The sequence below is a fragment of the Cucurbita maxima genome, unplaced genomic scaffold, assembly GCF_002738345.1.
Source record: "Cucurbita maxima cultivar Rimu unplaced genomic scaffold, Cmax_1.0 Cma_Scf00010, whole genome shotgun sequence".
In the NCBI taxonomy this organism is placed as follows: Eukaryota; Viridiplantae; Streptophyta; class Magnoliopsida; order Cucurbitales; family Cucurbitaceae; genus Cucurbita; species Cucurbita maxima.
Genome location: NW_019272026.1, coordinates 2,416,734 through 2,441,803, shown reverse-complemented (window position 1 = coordinate 2,441,803; position 25,070 = coordinate 2,416,734). Strand labels below are relative to the sequence as shown.

The 25,070-nt window shown below is 34.5% G+C and overlaps 5 protein-coding genes and 1 non-coding gene across 11 annotated transcripts in view; 3 read left to right on the top strand and 3 right to left on the bottom strand.

Moving 5' to 3' along the window:
* Positions 1-603: 603 nt before the first annotated feature.
* Positions 604-8,428, bottom strand: LOC111485817 (WRKY transcription factor WRKY24-like). 3 transcript variants are annotated; one of them, XM_023132854.1, is made up of 8 exons: positions 7,857-8,427; positions 7,059-7,129; positions 6,634-6,813; positions 3,614-4,500; positions 2,942-3,100; positions 1,710-2,614; positions 1,476-1,585; positions 604-1,300 (listed from the first exon to the last, which is right to left on the bottom strand). In XM_023132854.1, exons 3-6 carry the CDS (start codon positions 6,736-6,738, stop codon positions 1,891-1,893), a joined length of 1,875 nt encoding a protein of 624 aa, XP_022988622.1. In that variant the 5' UTR covers positions 6,739-6,813; positions 7,059-7,129; positions 7,857-8,427; the 3' UTR covers positions 604-1,300; positions 1,476-1,585; positions 1,710-1,890. The 3 variants fall into 3 exon arrangements, with proteins under 3 accessions (XP_022988622.1, XP_022988621.1, XP_022988620.1); XM_023132853.1 differs by lacking the exon at positions 7,059-7,129 and having other exon boundaries at positions 1,662-2,614; positions 7,857-8,428; XM_023132852.1 differs by lacking the exon at positions 7,059-7,129 and having other exon boundaries at positions 7,857-8,428.
* A 2,540-nt stretch (positions 8,429-10,968) lies between these two features.
* Positions 10,969-13,403, bottom strand: LOC111485820 (putative 4-hydroxy-4-methyl-2-oxoglutarate aldolase 2). 2 transcript variants are annotated; one of them, XM_023132858.1, is made up of 2 exons: positions 13,249-13,403; positions 10,969-11,814 (listed from the first exon to the last, which is right to left on the bottom strand). In XM_023132858.1, the coding sequence occupies exon 2, from the start codon at positions 11,768-11,770 to the stop codon at positions 11,270-11,272; it is 501 nt and encodes a 166-aa protein (XP_022988626.1). In that variant the 5' UTR covers positions 11,771-11,814; positions 13,249-13,403; the 3' UTR covers positions 10,969-11,269. The 2 variants fall into 2 exon arrangements, with proteins under 2 accessions (XP_022988626.1, XP_022988625.1); XM_023132857.1 differs by having other exon boundaries at positions 10,969-11,783; positions 13,249-13,394.
* An 829-nt stretch (positions 13,404-14,232) lies between these two features.
* Positions 14,233-17,424, bottom strand: LOC111485818 (isopentenyl-diphosphate Delta-isomerase I-like). Its single transcript, XM_023132855.1, has 6 exons — positions 17,206-17,424; positions 15,585-15,640; positions 15,375-15,466; positions 15,029-15,131; positions 14,804-14,941; positions 14,233-14,735 (listed from the first exon to the last, which is right to left on the bottom strand). Exons 1-6 carry the CDS (start codon positions 17,268-17,270, stop codon positions 14,482-14,484), a joined length of 708 nt encoding a protein of 235 aa, XP_022988623.1. The 5' UTR covers positions 17,271-17,424; the 3' UTR covers positions 14,233-14,481.
* A 2,024-nt stretch (positions 17,425-19,448) lies between these two features.
* On the top strand, positions 19,449-20,057 carry LOC111485045. The gene has a single exon (XM_023131732.1). The coding sequence runs from the start codon at positions 19,501-19,503 to the stop codon at positions 19,705-19,707; it is 207 nt and encodes a 68-aa protein (XP_022987500.1). The 5' UTR covers positions 19,449-19,500; the 3' UTR covers positions 19,708-20,057.
* A 747-nt stretch (positions 20,058-20,804) lies between these two features.
* Positions 20,805-20,876, top strand: TRNAQ-UUG. The gene has a single exon. It is a non-coding gene; the product is annotated as a tRNA-Gln (tRNA).
* A 3,188-nt stretch (positions 20,877-24,064) lies between these two features.
* Positions 24,065-25,070, top strand: part of LOC111485042 (riboflavin biosynthesis protein PYRR, chloroplastic-like) — a 5,900-nt gene continuing 4,894 nt past the window's right edge. For 2 of the 3 annotated variants that reach the window (XM_023131728.1, XM_023131729.1), the window contains exon 1: positions 24,065-24,554. In XM_023131728.1, coding sequence (XP_022987496.1) covers positions 24,159-24,554 — 396 coding nt within the window. In that variant the 5' untranslated portion in view covers positions 24,065-24,158. The remainder of the gene's footprint in view (positions 24,555-25,070) is intronic. The other variant, XM_023131730.1, reaches the window with a different exon arrangement.

Genomic DNA, 25,070 nt, shown 5'->3' with positions numbered 1-25,070 from the left:
GGATTTAGAATAATTTTCATAGAGTGGAGTGCAGTATTACACAGAGAAGGCAAAAACCCCATTGGCAAAAATAGGATATGACCAACTGACGATAATGACAGTTATATACATTCTCAAAAGTTTATACAAAGGTCACACCATCTAATGGTTTTTAGCTAATTAAGAAAGAGTTCAATAATCGAATAGGATGGGATAGACAACATCGGATTAGACTCGCACAATCGACATCACCACAACAACATTGAGACATCACACAACAACATTGAGACGAAAGCAACCTATACTAATCTCATTCATTAACCAAAAGTTACTTTTTACATGCTAGATTTATTCTTCTAAAGTAGCTAATAATGATTTAGATTCAGTGAAATAATTTAATCATAGATTAAATTTATAAGTAAAATACTCACTTACCTATCTAAATGTACAAACAACAATTTCATCTTACAATATTATATTTACCGTTCTTATTTTAGTCACATCTACAAAACAATAAATTTATTGAACAAATCAACAAATCATCGAATGTTGTTTATACTAATCAAAGAATAAAGTCTCACTTGTAGATGTTTATAGTTCATTCAAAATGAAGAAAGGATCATAAAGATTGTCTTATTACATGTATTTTTCTTTTATTTGATTTACAAAGAAAGAACAAGTTTGCATTTGATAACATCACTCACACCTCTCTAAAATAATTTAAATCAAATTAAGGTAATCAGCTCAAAATTAATCGATCTATAAAACTCAGGATGGAAGATTTCCCCAAAAATGTACAGAGACTCATTCGGTTGTCATTCTCGTTTCTTGTTTCTCATTTCTTGTTTGTAGTTTCTTTTCTCGAAAAAACAATCGTGATCTTCATTTTTTTTTGGTCGAAAAAAAAAGGTGAAAAACATGTTTGGCAATCGTTTCTTTATTTCTTGATCTTCAAAATTTTATAAGAATACTAATTTTTGAAATTGAAATACTAAAATCTCTATGTTACATTTATTTTAAGATACTTATTTATTATAAGTAACAACGACAATGTTTCTATCTATGTGTTAAAAAAAAAAAAAAAAAAAAAAAAAACTCAAAACAAAAACAAATAACAAATTTGATTTTGTTATTTCAAAATTTCTACTCAATTTCGAAAACATTTCTGAGAAATGAGAAACAAGTGAGGAGAACAATTACCAAACGTTTTTTTTTCTCTTAAAAATTGGAAACAAAAACATTATCTAATTATCTAATGACCCATGAACCTCCGACTTACCTACAACACTGGAAATGAGGGACCTGGGCCATAGTTATTCACCTGCAAGAGTTCAATTAAAGGCAGTTTGTTCGTGAGATCAAGAGCCTCACCCATTGTTAGCTACTCTGTTTCAGTACTTTGAAGAGGTAGTTTTAGTGGATATCAACTCACAGCTGAAATATTCTTCAATTACTTCACAAAATGCTTCTTTAATTAGTCAGTTCAAGAATCTAACCTGATGTGGAAGGCAGCATTGAGCAAGATAGCCATCTGAGGAGTGGCATGATCTCCCATACCCCATTCTTCATAGCCTAAAGTTGTCTGTTCTGGAATGGACATCAGTAACTGAAACAATGCAGAAGGTAAGTGTTTTTAACTTGGGTAATAAACAATCAAAATTGAGCTCTACAGAGTTATATACATGTGGGTGATGGTAAAATGCCTCTGAGGAACTTATTTTAGAGCTTACACAAGAGATGATCAAAGCTTCGACCTCGGCTACTGCTGTTCTCAGTTAACTTAACACTAGTACTTGTATTTAAACGTTTTCTGCCACTTTGGAAATAGCTTGAAGAGATTTGAGGCAGAGTTACTGTGGAAACTATATGGAGCTTTACTACACTTATACACTTGTGTGAAGAACGAATAAGCTACGGAAAATTTCCCATGATATGTTGATAAACTGATGAGACCAATGATGATGAAGATCCACTTGAACTATCAACAATTGGTTGGAAAGAAGCACGGATGTTATCGTCATCGTGCTCCTGTTTGGGCGTGAGAAATCTATCAGTTTCTCTAAGCTGCTGACCAGAGAGGAAAACCTGAAATGGTGGTATTGATCTTCCATTGGTAAAATCAAAACCAGCAGCTGAGAAGTTTTGGTTCAATGGCAAGGAAATTGGGAAGTCTGGAACCACAGATGCCAAAGAACTAGAGATGCTTGTTGAAGTATGCTTTGAATTTAAACCAAAGGAGCTATAAGGCAAGGTGTGTCGCAGTTGAGGGAACTTCATTTGACAGAATGAAGGAGCTCCAAGTTTTATATCGTTCCTAAAAGTGTCAAAACAACCAGATCTCTGATAGTCATAGTTAAATTCAGGTTTTGAATAAAACTGGGCGGCAAGATCTTGAATTTGTGATTCGGAATTTGTGACATTTGAGTTTCTGGACAAATCCATGTTCGGTTGCACATGAGAAGTAGAAGGTTGGCTATTGCCATTACTCGAGTTTACTTGACTGCCATTTCTTGCTGCAGGCACTTCATGATTGTGTTTTCCTTCGTATGTTGTTATAACACATTTCAGATCATGTGATGCTCTCTCAACGTGTTTCCTTACTGCACAGCCTGCACTCGTGCATTTGTAGTAGCTCCTGTGGACGAAACAGTAATTCTTAAATGACAGGAGACATAATCAATATAGTATGACAAGCAGTAACAATACCATGTTGATGCCTACACCACATCCTTACTATCTTCAAATTCACAAATCAAGATCATATCAAAAGTTCGAGAACAGAGACTATTTTAGCTCGAGGAAAACTTTTTGAAGTACGAGCAAAATAAGAATGTTAATGGAGTAAGAGCTATCAATTTTACAGTAAACTCATTCATCGTCCCTTTGGTCCTCAGAAACACAACGTAGAATGCAACAAAAAACCCATTTACACACGCACTAGCATGGATTTAAATGTTAGTACCTTGGATTTGGATTTCCTTTGACAACTTTTTGCCCATACTTCCGCCAACGATACCCATCTTCAAGTATGTCGACGTCAGTTTCAATTTGGACAACTACTCTTGGTTCACGTAAGGATCTAGAAGCCAAGTTTGTCTCAATTGAACCACCCTCTTTTCGCCTGCAACAATAGTCACACAGAAGATGAGCAATCTTTGCAACTCATTATGAACTTTTTCAGGATGTTTTTAACAAACTCGAGCTACTTGAGGTAATCTTACGGCGAAAGGACATCAATTGAAAAGATGTAAATGATCAAATTAATGAAGGTTAGATCGGTAACTTACCAATACGTTTTGTGTAAGTCTAAGCTCAGTAATTCATAATATTTTAGATCTAAGTAGATCCACAAAAATGCGCTCAATTAAAGTGGTAGGAGCCGGGGAGGTTATGAAAGTCAACCACACTATAGCCTCAAAAACTGAAGATACTGCTCACCAGAAAAGAATATGAAAATAAGGCTGTAGATGCCGACTTCATCAGTTCCATACATTTACAGTCATATCTTTTATTAAATCCCCTCCTCTTGTAGAATTATACCTACAAAGTTATTCTAGCCATTTTGTAGTCCACAATGAACATATTAAAGGCTTTCTATTTTATAATAATATCCAGTTAATAGTAGGATCAATACCTTCTTTTCAATTCAGGCTCAGCATCATCAGCTTCAATGCAAACTGAAATACTTCCCTGAGTTGTAAGATCATCATCGTCTCCACCACCGCTGCCATCATCATCATGACTAGCCAGTGTGGATGAAAGCTCTGGAGTTCCCACAGATTCAAATACCCCAACATTTTTTCCTTGGGGATTTAACAATGGATCAGAAAGCTCAGTCACAACTGATATCGAGGATGTCCTTTCTAGACCATCAACACTCCAATCTGAAATGGGTTTGGTATCCTTCACCCCATATTGAGTGTTTCTCCATGTCAGCCCAGCTTCAACTTTGGCACGGTTTCCACCACCTTCACCAATTTCTGGAGTATCATCTGGCATTAGCATGGATCCAAGCATGGCTCGACGATTGGGATCAGGTTTTGCATGAATATGAGCACCCTTATAGATGATTTCTGTTATTTGACCATCAAGAGATCGCTCCACCTTCTTCTTTACCTGACAATTTGGATGTGTACATTTATAGTAGCTTCTTGGATATTCACTACCTTTGACCTGTTTCTGTCCATATTTCCTCCAGTTGTATCCATCTTCTGATGTCCTTAACATTCCCATAGGAATGCAAGACCCTTTCTGTTCACCTTCTAAAGGATGCTGCGTCTCACTGTCATCTCTTTTTGCCGATTCTTCAGGTGTAGATGGTTGATTATGAGCTATAGCAGAAAGACAACTTTCCATATTGTCACAGTTTCCATTAACACTTTTTCCATCAAAATGGTTATTACCAGTGGATGAAGCGATGTCATATTTCAATACAGAACCTTCTTTTGAAAAATCAGTTAGGAATTCAAAATCCATCAGTGCTTTCTCTGATTCAAAGGCTTGACGATCAATGTCAGCTTCCTGAGAAAAAAATTGCAATAAAATGAAACAAAATGATAAGGACCATTTTTCTCAACATCAAACAGACTAATGTCTACAAGGATCAGCTATTTGAAGAATATGCGAGAATATCTGGCCCATTCTGCAAGACTCAAAAGTAACTAACATATGGTAAAATTCACACATGAGAATCTATTGTTCAACATATGGCCTTACCTAAAACACGCCCATTACCTCGTTAAGATTCCATTATGTTTCTGCATTCTGGAGTCACAAATCATTTTTTCATAACCCCTTGATACCCATTTAGCACCAGAAAATTTTCCATAAGAATGAGATAATAACACTGCTCCAAAACAAATATTAAAGACGATAAAGCTGATGATAAGTTTGAGAGATTGCTCCAAACCCGACACAGTCGGAGCTTTGTGGAGATGCCATATTATGACGGAGCAATGGAGGGTTTGAGGTGACAGTTTTCATGTATTTTTTTAGTATAAGAAAACACTTCAATTGAAATAAATGAAATTAAAAAAAAAGGTGCCAAACAGTTACAGACAGGCTCTCCAATTGACATTTGTATATCTCTGCATGTGTAATATTAAGGAGGCAGAAGAAGAAAAAACATAGTAGAAGCTGTTAAAGCAAGTGCTTTCATATTTTTTCAAGCTTGAATTTTCTTTTTCTTTTTTTTTTCCTTATCAGAAACCATATTGAATAACAAGTACAGTTCAGCATATCAGATCCATCGGGATTTTAACAGTATTCATCTTGAGTTTTGGGATTGTTTTGGCCGATAGTTCTCAACACACCAATATGAAGCCTAATAAAATCTGAAAGGAACAATAATTTGAAATCAATTGAACTTAAGAACTTCCGGTACCAGTCCTTTTATTTTATTTCCTTCTCTTTTTCCTTCCCTCTTCTCCAAATATATTATTTTTCAGTGCCTCAGCGTTGATACAGTTCCTGGTTTAAGCTTAAAGCCAAAGCTAAATACTTGTCATGGAGAAATTAAAAAAAAAAAAAAACACACAATTTGAAAACTATCTTCCACTACAATCTGTGTCTCAAAACCATAATTAATGCAAGAGAATTTTGATCCACCATTCCACACGGCCCTTTCGCTTGAGTCAAACAGAAAACCCACCAACAACTACGCTTTTTTCCAACAATATTGAATTTCATCATGCTGCCAAACCATTTACGTTCTGAATTTTGCTAACCTTAAAAACAAGAAGGCATACTCTTAGAAATCAAAATGCTCTTTACACGTGCACTAATACTTGTATCATTGCCTTTCCACTTTCACCAACTACAGTCAATGTTTCTACTGTACCATGATCACCCTAGATTTAAACTTTCTACTTCATTGTTCTCAATCATCTCTGACGTTCAAAGGTAGCAGGTTTGACGAACCTGCAATCCACCCTATTGAAACCCGCTTAGCTCGAGATAACTATTAAATTGAAAATTCAGATATTCTATATGAATTATAAAATGTTTCTGCTACAAAATGACTTCTCTAGTTTTAAATTGTTATGAGTTACAAGATCAAATTGTAGAAATACATTTGATCATTTCATAAAGATAGTGATATGAATATTGGTTTACTGATTTTCAACATTGAACATTTGATAAGGCCGATGAATAAGATGATAACTTCAATTGGGGAAATAATTATTATCACGAGACAATGATGATCTTCATAACACAGTTCAAACATCAGCATTTGATTTGGGTTTAGGGATTTCCATAACATGAAATTCACATGATAAGGTTGAATAGCAAGCAAAAGATGCATAAGCTAAGGATAAACACCTTGAGCAAATTTAGAGTTAAATATGTTACATCTCAATGAGCTTCTAATTCCTAACTACTAACAAAGTTGAAAAGGAGAAAACCAATCTCAGTACTCACATAGGATTAAGTTTTCTTAGGATTCAAATTTCCCGTCTTTTGATTCATCTCAATTAAGTCTTAGGGTGTTGTGCTCTATGCACTACAAACTCAAGCTAAAGCTTTCTATAACTATGGAGAATGATGCATGGGTGCATCCTAGTTAAAGCATGCCTTCTCACTCACACATTCACAAAGATTGTGGGCAAAGTTACTACTTGCTATGCAAACACGTAAAGAAATAGCATCAGTTACCTGATTTTCAAGCCTGAAAAGACTTTGAAGAGTATTAAGCTCCCCATGAGGTGTGAACCTGAAGTAGGAATCCTCACTGCCGTGGCTACTTCCATCTTCAGGCATTACAGGATTCAACAATGAATGCTCATCTTTTATTTGATGTATGGGAAAAGTGCCAGTGGTTGGAGATGGCAAATCCTGACATAACATCCCATTAAAATGGATTTTTGAGAAAAACTAAAAAGTAACAATAAAAAGGTTTGTAAAACTAGTAAAACCTGTCAAGAATATAAAATCAGTACTAAAGATAGATCGCTATTAGTGCAAAAAAAAAAAAAAAAAAAAAAAAAAAAAAAAAAAAAAAAAAAAAAAAAAAAAAAAAAAAAAAAAAAAAAAACTATATCAATTTTGTAATGCTTCAAGCTCAGGATCAGGGTGCAGACCAGGATTCAGAATGCAGCACACAGCCTGACATTTCCCTGCATCTACCGTGACATGGCTATGTTACTTTTCCCTACAAACCAACACGAGTCAAGGTTTTTTGTCAAATTCCTATGAGGTCACCCAACATAGGATAGCTCCAAGTCAAGCACATTTAATTTTGGAGATCTTATGATTAGGTCACCGAAAAAGGAAAGTGTGCCTTGTTGGTATAAATAATGACTATCCATTCTTTTAAGCATTTCTTAGTCACACTTGCATATCCTGCGGCATCAAGTAATTACAATAGCAACAACCGAAGGGATTCCATTCTTTCCACGTAGACACAAGAAAGAACAGAGAAAAGAAATGCAAGAAAATTGAAACCACCCACCTCATACCTTCATGGTGATTTGAAAAAAAAAAACTAGAAGATAATAATGAAAAGGTTTGTAGAATTGTCAAGAACAGAAAATCAGTAGGAATGAACACAATCACACGATAATGAAGCTATTACACCGAAAAACTAAATTAAATTATGCCTCAGACGTAGGATTTGAAATTCAGATTTCGTACACAGCCCCATCATTCTTCTCCTGAATCCTACAACCACAGGATTTGAATCTAGATTGTTGTTCTAAAGTTAACTATTAATTATTTTAAGTTTTTCTTAACCACAGTTACATTCCAAAGGTGGAAGGCAAAGTAATCACAAACAGCATCATCTGAAAAAGGATTCCATTTGATGTACGCACAAAAAAGAAACAGAGAACAGAAATGCATGAAAATTCCAGCATCCAAAATACAATCCCAAACCTCACCTGTGTATTGAGCAGCGTAATCGGGGAATCAAGCAACAGAGTAGGGCTGATTCCCGGCGGAATAGTGAGGCAAGGAGATCGAACCATAGGCGATCCCAAAGGACTCGCAGTACGAAACCTGGGCAACGCCAAATTGTTCTTGGATACATTGAATCCATTTCTCCCTCTCTTGGAAGCTCGTAAGCTTCCACCATTGGCATCCACAAGAACTTCATCATCCGAAAACTTAGACGTTGAAGAAGTTGGGGATCTGCTGTTCTCCCCATTGTCGTCCATGAATCGCATTCATTACACAGTACTAATACTTCACATAATCTAAAGTCAACGTCAGCTGATAACACAAAAGAATCGATCAAGCGATGCGAAATGGAGCTTGAGTTGCAGTGACAACGAAGATCTATACCTGGAAGTGGATGACGGAGTAATTTGAATGACATTGATGGAAGAACAAACAATGAAATACATGGAAATCGAAACAGAAAAATTACCAAAAAAGAAGAAATCGGAAGGAAGGTAGAAAGAAGCGTAAATTCTGTTAGCTGCAATTTCGTTTTCCCTTAAAATAGTCCTCAAGATCTTCTTCTTCTCTTCTTTTTCTTCTTTTTTTCTATTACATAAAAATTAGATTACCTTCTTTTGTCTTAAAAATTGTTTATTTTTAGACCTTCCTTTTAACTTTGATTCATATTCTATATATAGTCCATCCACTCAAATATATTTCATAATTTATAGGGCTACTTTTCAGATTTCTTAGGTTCCATTAGCTCCGTGTGGTTTGACTGAAGTAGAAAACCGTTCAACTCAAGGTTCATATTAGGGGACGGCTCACGAAGGGAAGACGGCCCCTATTGAGAGTTTCTTAGGATCGTGTGGATGCACCGAACGCATAAAACCTTTTAACTAAGAGAGAGGCTCGTGAGGGGAAGATGGGGCCCTTTCGAGAGTTTCTTAGGATTGATTAACTCTGTGTGGATTGACCGAACGCATAAAACCTTTTAACTCAAGGTTCATATTAGGGACCGGCTCACGAAGGGAAGACGGCCCCTATTGAGAGTTTCTTAGGATCGTGTGGATTCACCGAACGCATAAAACCTTTTAACTAAAGGTTCATATTAGAGAGAGGCTCGTGAGGGAAAGATGGGGCCCTTTCGAGAGTTTCTTAAGCCTAATTAACTGTGTAGATTGACCGGAAACCTTTCCGGTCAAAGTCCATATTAGAAAAAGGAGGTGGAGGGAAAGACAGGGTTGTCCTTGAACATAAAACTAATTAAAAATATATATATATATATATATTACCTAACTCAATGATTAATGTATTATATTATTTTAAATTAAAATAAATTTTTTGGAATTTTATAGGAAAATTTAATGTTTTTATTTAAAGATAGGACGCTTTTCATAGAAATTTTATATTAAAAAAAATCAGTTTAAGGAAATAAGAATAAAAATAAAAATAAAGGAAGTCGCACATTAAATTTGACACGTGATACAGTATTACTCACGTGCTAATTTTCGTCCACAAAATTTATTTATTTATTAATAAAATCCGCAAACTTTACAATAAATTTATTTAGAAAATATTAATTTATAATTTCAAATTATATATTACATAAAAATATTTTATTTATTTAGAAAAAAAATATATATGCTTATATTTGAAACTCTTTTAATTTAATTTATAATTGTTTATACTTTTATGAAACAAAAAATGACAAAGGTTAAGGTTTTAAATTAAATTTTTCACAAATGATATTTTAGGTATTAAGTAAAAAGTAAAGAGTATTATCGTCAAAGTTTCTGTTATAAATATTATAGATTGATATCGATAATTTAATTAAACTAAGGTTAGTCTTATGTATTGAGCTCGAGTTGCATAGATATATCCTTGCATCACAACATAATCTAAACACAAGTACGCATAATTTCAACGTAGTTTATTTAGTATCATAATGCATATAGCATTGTACCAAAGCTATACGTACATTGTGCATGCACTGAAGCCTATTTCATTATTAGGATCCATCATCGAGTTTGGAAGGTATCTCCAAACATCTGACTAACTTCAACGTAGTTTACTTAGTGTCCCGACGCATATCATTGTACCAAAGATATACGTGCACTATGCACTATGCAATGAAACCTATTTCATTATTAGGATCTATCATTGAGCTTGAAAGGTATCTTCAAACATCCGACTATCTTTTAACGTAGTTTACTTAGTGTCTTGACACATAACATTGTACCAAAGTTATATGTGCACTGTGCACGATGCAATGAAGCCTATTTCATTATTAGAATTTATCATCGAGTTTAGAAAGTATCTCCAAACATCCAATTAACTTTAACCTAGTTTACTTAGTGTCCCAACATATCCATTGTACCATGGCTGTAATGGCCCAAGCCCACCACTAACAGATATTGTCTTCTTTCGGCATTCCCTTTTGAGCTTCCTCTCAAAGTTTTTGAAACGTGGAGAGGTTTACGCACACTTATAAAGAATGTTTCATTCTCCTCTCAACCGATGTGGGATCTCACAATCCATCCCCCTTCGAGCTAGGGAAAGGTTCCCACACCCCTATAAAGAATGTTTCATTCTCTTCCCCAACCGATGTAGGATCTCACAAAAACTATACGTGCATTGCGCACTATGCAATGAAGACTATTTCATTATTAGGATCCATCATCGACTTTGAAAGATATCACCAAACATCCGACTAACTTCAACATAGTATGCTTAGTGTCCCGACACATCATTGTACCAAAATGATACATGCACTGTGCACTATGCAATCATCGAGTTTGGAAGGTATCTCCAAACATTTGACCCTTACTATCATAGTCGAGAATCTATTTCGACCGACTTTCTACGTTTTTTTAAACACTTGAAACTTTCATAAGACAGCCAGAAGATCGCAGCCCACAAAAACAATGCAATGGAAGAAAGTAAATGGAGTTTCTAACCTGGGAATCAGCTAACCATTGTCCTTGCATTTGCATAGCTGCAACCCAAAAGCTCTGTTTATCTGTCACAAGCTGATGCCTACAGAAACCTGTCTGTATTATATTGAACATAATTAGAACACATTCAAAATAGTTTCAACATTTATGAAGATTTACATAGAAATATGGATCTTCCTTCAATCAAGTATTTAGTGTTCATAACACAATAAGATGCTTACAACAATAATGCAGCAATCTTTCACAGCACACAACATCATATTAAGCTCAAGTAATAATACATCATTTTAGTGATAAATATAACAAGGAGTTGAATTATAGGGTCCACAAGTAGACATTAAGAGCGTTACTGATGAGCTCTGGCCCTCGCGCTCGCCCTCGTGCTCGTCCTCGTCCTCGTATAACAATATCATCCTACCATCAAAATCTTTGGAAGGGAACTAATCAACAGTTCTCTAAACAGACAACTCGGTTCGTGAAACCAGAATCCCATCAGTATCTGCATACAGCCATTCTCCATCCATGATCCTTGTCCCAGCTATAGTTATCGGAACGTGCTTTTCTCCGACCCGTTTTTTGTAGGCTTTCATTGGATGTGAAGCGAGAGCCCGTACCCCGATATCGCATCCGTTAATTTCATCCACATCTCTAACACATCCATTCACAACTATACCAGCCCACCCATTGTTCTGAGCTTGGACAACAGGATTGCCACCCAATATTGCACATCTCTTACTACCGCCCCCGTCCACGACAAGAACTCTGCCGTTACCCTTCTCCTCAAGGAACTCACGAATCAAGACGTTATCTTCAAATACCTTCAGTGTGACTACTGGTCCTGAAAAGACTTGGCGTCGACCATATATCTGGAAAACTGGTTCGAGGGCTCGAAGTTCACCACTCACAATGAGCTGTGGATTAGCATCACAAACTTCTGCAGTGGTAACCAAGGCCATTTGCTTCAAGCACCTTAAGTTTGTAGACAAAACATTGAATTCAGCTAAAGCAGAAATTGTTCCATTTGGTCATTTCTTGAAAGAAAACAATATTGCAGATAAAACACAATCACAAATATGTGGGAAAATTAACAGATTTTATGTTTTTGTAATGGATTTCATTCAAAATCCATATGCAATGAGTTGACAGTAACACCTTAGTACACCATTTAGTACACTATAGAGCCTCCTTTGAGACCTATGGAGCCCTCAGATAGTTTTCCCTTTGTAAGGGCCCAGATCCACTGCTAGCAAATATTGCCCTTTTTGGACTTTCCCTTTCGGGCTTCCCCTCAAGGCTTTAAAACGCGTATGCTAGGGGAAGATTTCCATACCCTTATAAAGGGTGTTTTGTGCTCCTCCCCAACCAATGTGGGACATCACAATCCACCCCCCTTCGGGGCCCAGCGTCCTTACTGGCACACCGTCTCGTGTCTACCCCCTTTGGGGAACAGCCTCCTCGCTGGCACATAGTCCGGTGTCTGGCTCTGATACCATTTGTAACGGCCCAAATCCACCGCTAACAGATATTGTCTTCTTTGGGCTTTCACTTTCGGGCTTCCCTTCAAGGCTTTAAAACACGTATGTTAGGGGAAGATTTCCATACCCGGGTGTTTTGTTCTCCTCCCCAACCAATATGGGACATCACACCGTTAATCGAGGCTCGACTCCTTTTCTCTAGAGCCCTCGAACAAAGTATACCATTTATTTGACACTTGAGATCCCATTTAAAAAATAAAAGAAGTGATTATCCATGCATCTTTTTCATATTTTGCCTTCAATGATAACCATAGAAACTCCGTGACAAGAAACAAATAAGCTCGTCAAACAAGATAGCTCCACAAAATTCATTGTAATGCAGAAATTTTAAACGAAAAAAAGTAACATAAATCCAAATCAGAAAAGTGGCTGTGCATAGAATGTCATTAATTGACGAACAGAACAAGATCAACAATAGTCTAAATCAACACAAAAGTAATTGACGAACAGAACAAGATCAACAATAGTCATTAAATCAACAAAAAAGTAATTGACGAACAGAAGAAGATAAACAATAGTCATTAAATCAACACAAAAGTAATCGACGAACAGAAGAAGATCAACAATAATCATTAAATCAACACAAAAGTAACTGATCCAATTGCGTCCAACTCAATAAACCTCAATCTCCACGATCGCACGTTTAGAGTAAACAAACGAACAAAACAATATTCACAATGAAATTCACCGATCTCAACAAAGACCCATCTGAAATCCGATGAGATTGACATAAACAAACCCAAGAAATGGAACAATAAGAATACAACATTCATTTTTGGGCAGAACAGACCGTGTGAACTTCAAGCAACTGATTCCCACAAATCAAGATCAGATTCAAATTCAAAGAGAAGCAAAAAGACCCAAATCGAATCGAGAATTGGGAAGGGAAGTGGAATTACCTTTATGAAGTTGGGGCGAAAGGGAGAGTCCACGGCGTTGAAGAAGGGGGAAATGGGGGGATCGAAGAATAAATAGGAAGACCAGAGGAAAACGAGGAAGACGATTGCGTGAAAAGGGAAGAAATTATGAAGAAATAAGTTCGTTGTGTGAAACCCAATTATGGCATTCAATTGTTCTAAAAATTAACAAAATCTTCCCTTTTTCTTCTTTTTGTCAACTTCAAAATTGGCCTTAACAATTATGGCATTCAGCTGTGTTTTCAAGCTAGGTTGGATTTTGTTGAGTTATCGGGTTATTCTTTTTTTAATTATTTGTAAAAAATTCATTGTTATTATCAGACATATTCTACTCTAAGTAAAATTTCATAAAACTCAAATATCAAATATTTACTAGTCATAACGCATCATTCACATCATTACAGACGTTAAATATTATTAATTTTAAAAGTAGGGTTTGGTTGGATTATAACCCTATTTTCATATTCGTCAATTGTTCCATACCTAAATTTAACTCAACCTAAACGGAAAAAAAAAATGTAATCCAACTCAACCTTTATGGTTTGAGTTTAGATAGTTGGTCGGATACTTGGGTCATATCAACATCACCCGATTAAATATTCATATCTCCTATTTGTTGACTAAAAAATTCATCAACTAAGATTTTATTTTTAAGAAAATAGAGAAATAAAAATATTCTTTATAAGATATTACATCAAATATCAAGATATTTTTTTAAAAAATAAATAAATAAATAGACATTGGAAAATTGGTCTGAGATAGGATCTTATAATGGTAAAGTACCCGAGATGGAATCAAAGTTGTGATTTTAGAACGTTGAAAGTATTCGATAATTATTTATTGTTTATTATTTTTTAATTGAAATAAAATGTTGCCATAATTTTATATATATATCTGGAACGCATGCCGTAAATAGTTTAGCATGGATGCGAGAGTCTAATGCTTGAGATAGCCCAAATAGATAGATGTTCGGAATGTTCCGATGAAATGATCGACACATGGATCAATTCCCAATAGATGTATCCAAGCAAGCAAGCCAAAATGACCGAGCAGTTCTGAGACATGAGATAGTTTCACAATGTATAGATCGTGGAACTAAGATGACAATGAAATGTGACGTTGTTTTGTTCCGAGGGGGAAAAATAAGCATAGATAAGGTTCAGATCTTATTAGAAAGAAACAAACAAACAAGAAGATTGACAATGTCCTCTCTTCTCAAGTCAACTTGTGAATGGTTTTCATGTCAGCAGCTTCCTTGAGAGTCCCGTTCTCCACATGATCCCACCATTTGAACAGGAAATTGTCCACAACAAGCCTGAACCAAGGCGAGAGCTTCAACCCCTCTTCTCCAGCATCTGCTTTTCTCAGAAGCTCCTTCAGCTGCTCCTTGTTCACGTATTTCACGTCCGCCACTTCGTCCGGGTTCGGGTTCACTTTCACATCTCGAACGATAAAGAGGAGATAGTCCACTGCACATTGACAATCATCAGAACAAATGCAGTACGACGTTTTTAAACAGATGAGCTAAGGAAAGTACATTCATGTTCCCCCCATATGCCATCCGAGGGCGCCTTGTATAGCATGCGACCAAGGGGAGTGAACTGGTCGACTGGGACGTCTTCTGCAGGAATACCGAGTTCATCCAAAAGCTTCCTCTGGGCAGCATTCCTTGCACCTGGTTATTGTAGATGAACAAGAAGATCCATATTAGGAGGTTCAAAAAGTGTAGGGGTCAGCTCTGATTTTGTTGTTAAAGACATACCAAGAGCATCGTCCTCAATTAGTTCAGATTCTCTGTACAATGGATGGCTGCAGCAAGTGTTCGTCCAGACGAGCGGAAACGTCACTTTCGTCGCGGATCGTTGCTTCAGAAGTAATACAGAATCAAGTGTGTTAACAGCTTCCGCAATCAGAATACAGAAATCGATTTCTCCCAATGAGTTAGCAGACTCAACTAACTGATTGAAAAGTATTACTTAACAAGAAACAAGAAAGCTCAAAAACCATCCATGCCATGAAAACAAACGTTCTAATCTGTCAAAAACATCATTTAATAGAGAAAACTATGCATAGGCAGTGCAAACCAAAACCCGACCCGAATAACATACCTGAAGAAGCAATTCATATTTCGAGTTGAATAAAAAGACGCTGAACGCGCGATGCAGCCAGTTCTTAGATTCAATATTTTCCATCAAGTGACCTGCAGGTTAGAAGAACAAATTGTGCAGCATTAATCCACGATCCAAGCTCAAAACTATAGCCAATAACAAGGAAACTAGCTTCTAAGAAATCAATACTGGATATAAAATTTGACTTACAGTTGTACTTGGATTCATGACCAACGACTTGATCGTTCTCGTCCACTAAAATGCACCTGTCCAGGAATTCGAGATCGACACGAGGCATGTGTTAGCCAAAAATGATTGAGAAAGCATGATTTATTTTTAAGGTTTCTAACAGAACTGAAGGCATCAACAAGAAATGAAGGCCTGATATATGCACACAAAACCATCAATTCCCTTGAATTATGATCAAGACATCACTGAGCAGATGAGAATACAATATATTTTAGAGTAATAGCCACAGTAATCCAGTGAAGCCCAGGTAAAGGGTCACGAGAGAGAAACGAAAAAGGATGACACGTTACAATTCACATAAAAATGAGGCAAAAAAAACGATGTTGAAGAATAAAATGATGAACCAGTTACAAGCATTAAGGTATGACACATAACAATCCCTGAGTTCACCGAAACAAAAACGTAGAAGCTCGGGAAATATATTAAACAGTTGGATTACTCGCCAACATGAGCATAGTTTAGAGATTCGAATCCCTTAACCCCACTGGTTGTTAATCTCCAAGGAAAAAGAATTTAGATTCATCAAACTTCGACTTTTAGAATTTAGTGATGGTTTAACATGACAAAGAACTAAAAATTCCTGCAGTACATTTTCCATCATTACTTACAGACCAAAAGGTATGGAATTTTAAGCATCAAATCATCAGGAACCTCAAATGAATGAAACCCAATTCCACTGGTTTGAAATGCCTAATCAACAATTTTCACCCCCTTGACGAAGAAAAAGAGGCTTTGATTTGATTCCTTCCCCATTCAAATACAGAGAACATGTCAATAAGACGAAGTAGAGAACATGTCAAAGAGGCTTTGATCTATTAACTATATGATGATGTAAAAATCAAAGTCAAACGCAAGAACAATGCATAAAACCCGTAAAAAAGGTGAAATGAATTGATGAAAGATAATATCAGCAAGAGAGAGAGAGAGAGAGAGAGACAAGGATGTGCGAAGACCATTAAAGTCGGGGACATGATAGTTATCCAAATTCAAACTTGGTATTGTACAAATTGAGCAAATTATTTCATCAGGAATCTCAATTGAGACCCAATTCAACTGGTTCAGCAAATCATAAACACAAAAATCAGGCTTCGAGTTTAGTTCTTCCCCACAAATGAAGCAAATCAGAGCAATGGAGAGAAACATAGGATCAATCAACAACACAATCACGTAAAATAACCAGTCAAAAGAAGCAAAACTACACAAAAACTGTAAAGAAAGAAGAAGAAAGTGAAATTAGCTGAAAAATAACATCAGAAAGAGAGAGAAAGGACAATTAAACTTCCGGATATGTTGATCATCCGATTTCAAACGAGAACAGATCCTATAATTGATCCACAAACACTCGAAGTTCCACAAAAACCTTAAGCATCCAAATCAATACACACTTCACCGTTTTCCCATAACATAACAATGCTCCAGCAATAAACACAAAATAATCCAAATCAGATCAACATTACCAGAGAGAAACCAATCAATCAACAACATGACCACGCACAAATCAAAGTCAAAAGCAACAAGAAGAAGCGGAACGAAAAATCAAAAGACTAACAACAAAAACTAAAAAGAGAAAGAAAAGACGCACTCGTCGTCGAACATGAGGCGCTTCTGGACGGCGTCCATGGCAGCATCAGGAAGAGCATCTGCCATGGCGAAGCGGTGGGATTGGAGGGACGAAACGAGAGAATCTGAAGGGAAAGCAAGAAGAGGGAGATGTGAAAAGAGAAAGAAAGAGAAGAATCAGTATTTAAAGAAGGGTCAAAGCCATTGTTAAAGAATTGAAATGAAGCGTCCGCCATTGTTGCGTTGAGTGGAAATCACTTGATCTGCTTCCAGAGATGACATTATTGTAACTTTTCGCGCGTGTTGTACACGAGAGTATGACCGAGAGTGTTCCTTCATATGGGGAAGATGAAAAAAAAAATTAAATAACAAAATAAATTAAAATAACTATTAAAATAAAATTTAGAGTCACGTAATAATAATAATAATATTATTCCTAGTAAAAAGTTGTGACGGTGATGCCGAGATGTAATGGGCTAAAACGAACCATATTTGCTATTAAAAGACCGAAGATTCTTTTAATATTTATTAAGCTCCGTTGTAAGTCACCCGTGTTTTAAATATTATGCATGTGGAAATATTAAAGTCAAGAAAATAAATTGTTATTGTCGACCATTTTTTTATTTTTTTTATTTTTTCAAATTGTTTAAAAATATTTAAATTAGAAAATTATATATTTTACACATTTTGTTCATATATATTGATGATTAAAAAAATGTTTTTTCCATTTTTTTTTTAATTTTTATTTTATTTATAAATATATATTTTTACCTTCTTTATTATATTTCATCTAATTACTTAAAAGATTAATTAAATTTTAAATTCCAAAATAAAAATAAAAATTAAATATCTAATAAACCTTAATTAACTGAGTTACTATCCAATATTGAAAATTTTCGACCTAAAAAATATTTTTAAATTAAATTTAACGAATTAAAAATATCGTAAAATCAATATATTTCGATCGGATAGTGTAATAAATTCATCTCTATCAAAAAATTAATTTAATGGATAAAATAATAATATTTTAAATGTATTTTAATTTTGGTTCTTTGAATATGAAAGAAAAATTATTATATTACCCAAACAATTGAGCTTTTCATCATGATTTAAAATCAAGAAAGTCAACCAAACCTTTATTTTATCCATTTTTTTGTGGAAAAAAATCAAATAAATTTGATATTTTATTTTTAAAAATTATTCTTAGTTTAATTTAATTACTCGGTTATTATATTTCAAATATACGGAAACGAGTTAGCTTCACAAGAATTATAAGAGAATTGAAGAAAAGTATCGAGACAACGAAGCAAGTGAGAGTTGAGGTTGAGTTGCTGAAAGATTCACCTAGTGATGTTGCAGCGGATACTCCAGAAACCCCTGAAACTGTTACTAAGGAACCATAAGCGAAGCAAGTGACATTTGAGTCGGTGTTGAAAAGATAATCCAGAGCTATCAGAGTATCAAATAGGTATGTACCTTCTTTGCACTATCGGTTGGTGACTGATGAAGGGAAACGAAAGTCCCTTAATGAAGCCGTACAGTTGGAAGATACAACCAAATGGGAACACACTACAGATGCGTTTTGCATATTTGTATTAAATTAGATAATATTAAATTTTAGAATAACAGCAGATATAAAAATATATTTATATTTAAAATTAATAAATTAACGTATGTATTTTTTAAAATAAGTTAAAATAGATATTACATTTTTTTCCGCTATATAAAAATGTTAATTTTCTAATTATACGATTTAAAAATATATTTATGCTAAAATCAGAATTTAAGCCTAAATGTGAGCTTAAAATTTAATTCGGAGTTTTGTTCCCACACGTGAGACACGTGGACTTACCTTTTGAAAAAATGTGATGCACGTGATTGTATTTTATATGCTTTTCCACCAATTCAATCATATTATAATTTGGAGGAAATTAATTCAATGTGTGAATTAGTTATTTTATTAATTTAAATCTTTATTTATTTTTTTTTATAAATATATCAATTTATATTCTGTGATTTGTAATATAAACAAGTTAACTTAAATTATTAAATTATAAATTATAAATTTTTACTTTCAATATAATTATATTACATATATTTATTTTAATTTAATTTAATTTTATATTTATTTTATTATTTATTATCTAACCACTGTTAGGTAATTTTCAAAAATAATAAATAGTTTTACTTTTTATTAAAAATTAAAAATTTAAATATTTAAATAAATGATCTGAAACCTAAAAAAATTTGAATAGAAGGTAAAAACAAATCATAAACCTAGGCTTTTGAGTTTTGGCGGCGGAAGTGAAGTTCCGATATGGCGAGACAGAAGAGCCCCGGCGTAAAGATCCTCTGGGTTTGGACTCTTGGCACCGCCGCCATTCTCGTTACAAGCGTAGCTCGGAGGAGGATGAGGGATATGGAGAACATGATAAACTCCGATCAACAACCATCGCTGCACCACCAACAAACGTCTTCCACCGATTCGTTTTCTGTCGACGAAGGAGACGTATCACAGGCTTAGAAGCTTTCGCGCCTTTGGAATTCGGCTCAAAGTGGTATTTTCTCTTTTCGAATTTAGCATTTCGGGATATGGGTTTTCGTCAAATCCCATTTTCGGCGGGTGTACATAAGGTGTTTGATGAAAGTCCTGAATGTAAGGAAGTGTCAAATTTTCACTCGTAATGAGCTTGCAATTGTTTTGGATCTTTGATGGGTCAGTTTCAATTAATGTTTGATGTTTGCTGCTACATTTGCCTGGATATATAAATTAGAAGATCTGCCTCTTACTTGAACTTGGTGTGATGAATGAGGCTTTATACAGTAAGTATTTGTCGAAATTTCCGGTTGGAACTATCAATTTTTCATTCTTAATTAGCTTGCAATTGGTTTGATGCATCAAATTGAGAGAAATATATGCTGCTACTATATTAGCTAGGGTAATTACTAGTTCTGCTTCTTAGTTGCAACTTCAGACAGTTTTACCTCGCTTATTGAAGGGCGGATTCTTTATTATCACACTTTTTTTTTTTTTTTTTTCCTCATACATAACGGAACTGTTGGTAGGAAGGGTGGGATAGGAAGGGTGGGATGATGTTGAGCATATAAAGAAAATCAAAACCAAAAAGAAAAAGAAAAAAAGAAGAAAGAGAAAATAACTATTTTGAAAACAGGGCGGGATAGATTTTTTACAATGACCATGGTAGACCAATTTCAAGGGATGTAGCGTAGCTTGGTAGCTACTTCGGTTTTGGGTACAAAATTTCTCTTGTTTCAATCCTGTCATTCCAACCTATTACTTCTCCTTTGATATCGATTCAAATTGGACATACAAAATCATTTATTTGGTCTTCATTTTTTCATTTTTCCACTACACTTTGTTTTTAGTACCCTTTTTCTAAAGTTTCATGTGGATCTTTTTCAAGGTGGTTTTTTGTTTTGTGACGACCCGGTGCTCCTTTCTTTCTAATGCTCATAGAAACTCTTGTTGGTTAAATAGTGGTGTATGGTTTTCAAATTCACTAAGTGGGTAGTTTTTTTCATACATTAGATTTTAGATTTTAGATAGATAGACGGTGAACCTTAAGATGATTTCATTATAAGATTGATATTAAAACATTTGGTTCTATGGTGCAGTGGTTAGCACTCTGGACTTTGAATCCAGCGACCTGGGTTTAACTCCCGGTAAGACCTTCGCCTTTTAGGTTACTCAACCAAAAGTCACTTTAAATCTAGCGACTCCAAGGACATGGGTTCAACTTGGATCTTCACCTTTTGAAACAAGCGACCTATCGATAGGATCATCACCTTTTAGAGTTACTCAATGATAAAGGTGTGTCCTTAAGGTGATTTCATTATAAAATTTAGTTCTATGATGTAGTGGTCAGCACTTTAGACTTTGAATCCAGCGATCTGGGTTCAACTTCCAGTATCACCTTCACCTTTGATGATTACTTAATAAAAAAGCTTCAATAGGTTTGAACCATAGTAAATTGGGTTGATGAACTGCATGACATCTTAGGCACAAAATGGATTCAACCTTGTACACATATCAATATCAAACATATGTTATATGATATCTTGAATAGACACATCAAATTTATATTATAGGATGTTCTTGAACATGAACTGTTTCCTCAACGACAACTTTGCCTCCTTCGTTCTTTTGGATGTCAAACTCAATAGTCTTTTACTTTCATTACTGCAAATGATAGCATGTTTGAAATGCGTTTATGCCTTTGGCGTATATTTAAGAGTTATATCATCCATGAGTATGTATAAGTTGGAAAGACAATATTTTGGAGTGACAATCAATGCTTGTATATTCTATGATATTCTATGATGTGAGACAAAATGAGTAGCTATCACTTGTGAGATCCTACATCGGTTGGAGAGGGAAACGAAACATTCCTTATAAGGGTGCGAAAACATCTCCCTATGAGACGCATTTTAAAACCTTGAAGGGAAGCCCTTGAAGGAAAAACCCAAAGAGGAAAATATTGTTAACAGTAGTAGGTTTGAGTTGTTACAAATGGTATTAGGGACAGACTGGACGGTGTGCCAGCGAGAACACTAGACCTACAAAGGGGGGTGGATTGTAAGATTTCACATCGGTTAGAGAGGGAAATTGGTCGTTTAGGGGAGTGTGAGGCTGAATTTTGGGTGTGGGAGAAATTGGTCGTTTTGTGTTCATTCACGTGGAATGACAAATAAATTGGGATAAGAACGAATCTATATCTAATTTTGCCCCTCACTCCATTTTTCTATTTTTGTCTTTTTCTTAAATAAATAAAAATAATAAAAACAAAATTTTAAATTATCTATTTTAGTTTATAAATATTTTTAAAAATCCTATCAAATTCATAATTTTCTATGGGTTTAATCTAAACACTTAAAACAAAAATTATAAAATAATAATAATAAATAAATAAATAAATAAAAGTTGTCATTGTTGGGATATTTTTGCATTATTTTTAGTAATTTATTTTGTTCTTCGAGCATATTCCATGATTTGTATTAATTAATGTATTTTTTTTAAATTTTTTTAATTATTTCCATACAATTTTAGATTCCAAATCTTTTGCTATCAGATTGGAAGTGAATGGCCAAAAAATGTACGTGTGTATGGCTAATGTGTATGTACATATATATATATAAACATACAAATATATAAATTAAATAAATTACTTAATTTTGAAAATAATTAAATGATTTATTATAATGGTTAAAAGTTATATTGTAATATTAAAATTTAAATTTTTAAAAATTATTTTGATAGAACATTATTTATTTTTATATATTATATATTTGCTTAGAAAATATATTAATTTACGAGGATAGTTTTTTATAATATTTTAATAAATATTATATTGAAAAATAATTTATCTGTAAAATCGATTTCCGACGAAAATAAATAAATAAATAGAAAATTTTAGAGGAAATGAGGAATGAAATATGTGCGGACACGTGGCTCCTCCTTCACTGTCCATCGTTGTCTTTTTTTTTAATTATTTAATTATTTTGTATTTTCTGCCTTTTTTTTTTTCTTAAATACTTATATATATAATTTGTTCAAAATGGGGAAATTATTGGTAAACGACGGCGTTCTTCATGCTATAAATATATTAAATTATTTTTTCTCTAAAATATTGTTGTGATTCTAATTTGTATGTAGTAAACGACAGCTTTTTCCATGTCATGTTATATTTTAAAATGGTTATTACGAGTTCATTTTTTTAAGAGTTATTAAGACGAGGTGACATTTAAGGAAAATTCGTTTGCAACGACTCGACGTACGATATGTTCTACTGAAGTAGGTTCTTGACCATCATCAAATAAGTTAAGAGTGAAGTTCGACGTTCCATGGAATTCGGTTGATATGGTAGGCATGCCATTAAATCTGAGAAGAGAACACCAGGTGTTGTTGTGCACTGACTATCAAGCAGGTGAGTTGATCTCGATAAGTTCCTTAATGGCATTGATATCATACGCTGATTTGGAGGAGTCGACGCTCGTTTGCACGGTCTTACCATTTCTCTTAACGAACTGAGGGCATAAAAGTAATTTCACTTCTCATGGTGACGTCATAATCATCCACAAATGTCAATTTTTTTTTTATGGAAATAAAATTAGTTTTTCTTGAACTTCCCAACATTATTTGGATAATTGCAAAAACTACCCTCCAAAACGTTTTGTTTTTTGGGCATTGGACATGTTTTTTTTGGCAATTTGAAAATTACCTATAAGCCCCCCATTAATACAATTTATTTTAATTTCAACAACTATTTCACTAAAATTAATTTACACTAAAAAGATTAAATTTGGATTGAATATGGAAAAATCTTTTATGTAAGTTTAAAAAATATAATTTTTTTTTTATCAATTTTCTAAATTTTGACGGTAAATTGAGTTCTTAATCAAAATTTAAGAAATTCTGACCTAATATTTATTTTGCTGGTTGAAATATGATGATTCTCGATCAAAACAGTGAAAGAAGAACGAGTGATAATTTCTAAAACGAATAGATCAAGCATTCAACTACATGCTAACCTATTTGAATCAGTACCCCTCGATACGTGGAACAAGCATTCAACTCGTGTAGTTTTGCTCAATTTCAACCCGAGAATTGTGTTTTATCCACTTATCTTTTGCCCTTCCTACGACTCCCATTATGCATCCCGTTTAGGATGCTTCATTTCTAGAGGAAAAAAGCTTCGATTCCGAATTTACCACAAAGGCTTTCAATTTTTATTAACCCAACTCAACTCAAACCATATAAAGAATAAAAATAATAATAATAATAAAACCAAGGGTAAAATCGTAATTTAACATAGGTTCCAAAATGCAAGGGGCCTTTCCTATAAAAACAAACCTTAGGGCCTTCTTTTTACAAAACCGTTCGTCCAACGGAGGCCGCCGGAAGTCGACGAATTAGAAGAAGAAGAAGAAGAAGACTGCACCACCGCCAAAGCTCCGATGATCTTCTCTTTAGTTCCTTCTCTACCTATAATCTGTCTCTCAAGGCCGGCGGCGGCGGCGACGGCGGCAGTCTCCGCTCCTACAAATGTCAACACCGCCGCCGTCACGACTTCCACCTCCCATTCCTTGGAAGCCACATTCATCCAACGCGCCGCCGAGATCGCCGACAAATCCGCTGGATTGACAGCTCCTCATCCGAACCATGGGTGCATCGTGGCTACTCCGTCCGGCGCTCTTGCTGGACAGGGGTTCCTCTTCGGCCAGGGTACCAAATCGGCGGAGGTTCAGGCCGTGGAAGCCGCCGGCGAGCTCTGCCGTGGAGCGACGGCGTTCCTTAATTTGGAGTCCAATGAATGTCCCGGCGACGACGTTGCGGTTTCTGCTTTCGTCCAGGTTTGCCAATAATGTAATCGATCTGTTCGTTTCTTAATTTACTTTTTTTTTTAAAAAAAATAAATAAATAATCTGTTTATTTTTCTCTTACCACGTGTATATATATATATCTATATATATAATATTTATTTATTTATTTGGGTATTAGCTTAGATTATTCATATTTTTAAAATAATATGCTTATTCACATTTTTTTTTTTGAGTAATCCATTTATGATGTAGTTATTTGTCCATTAGAGATGTCTTCGAGACAGGGGCTTAACTCGTCTCTCGTCCCTTATTTTAACCTCCAATTTTTTTTAATTTATTTTTGAGATATAAATATTTTGTGTATATATATATATATATAATTATTCATTTCATAAAAAAAAAATTAGAGAATATACTTTTTTATTTTTTTTTATATAAATAAAAATACAATTTTCGAAAAATAAAAATTATATCCAAGATTATATTATATTTTTATTTATAAAATATTATTTAATTTATGAGAACGCTTTTTTTTTTTTTTTTATA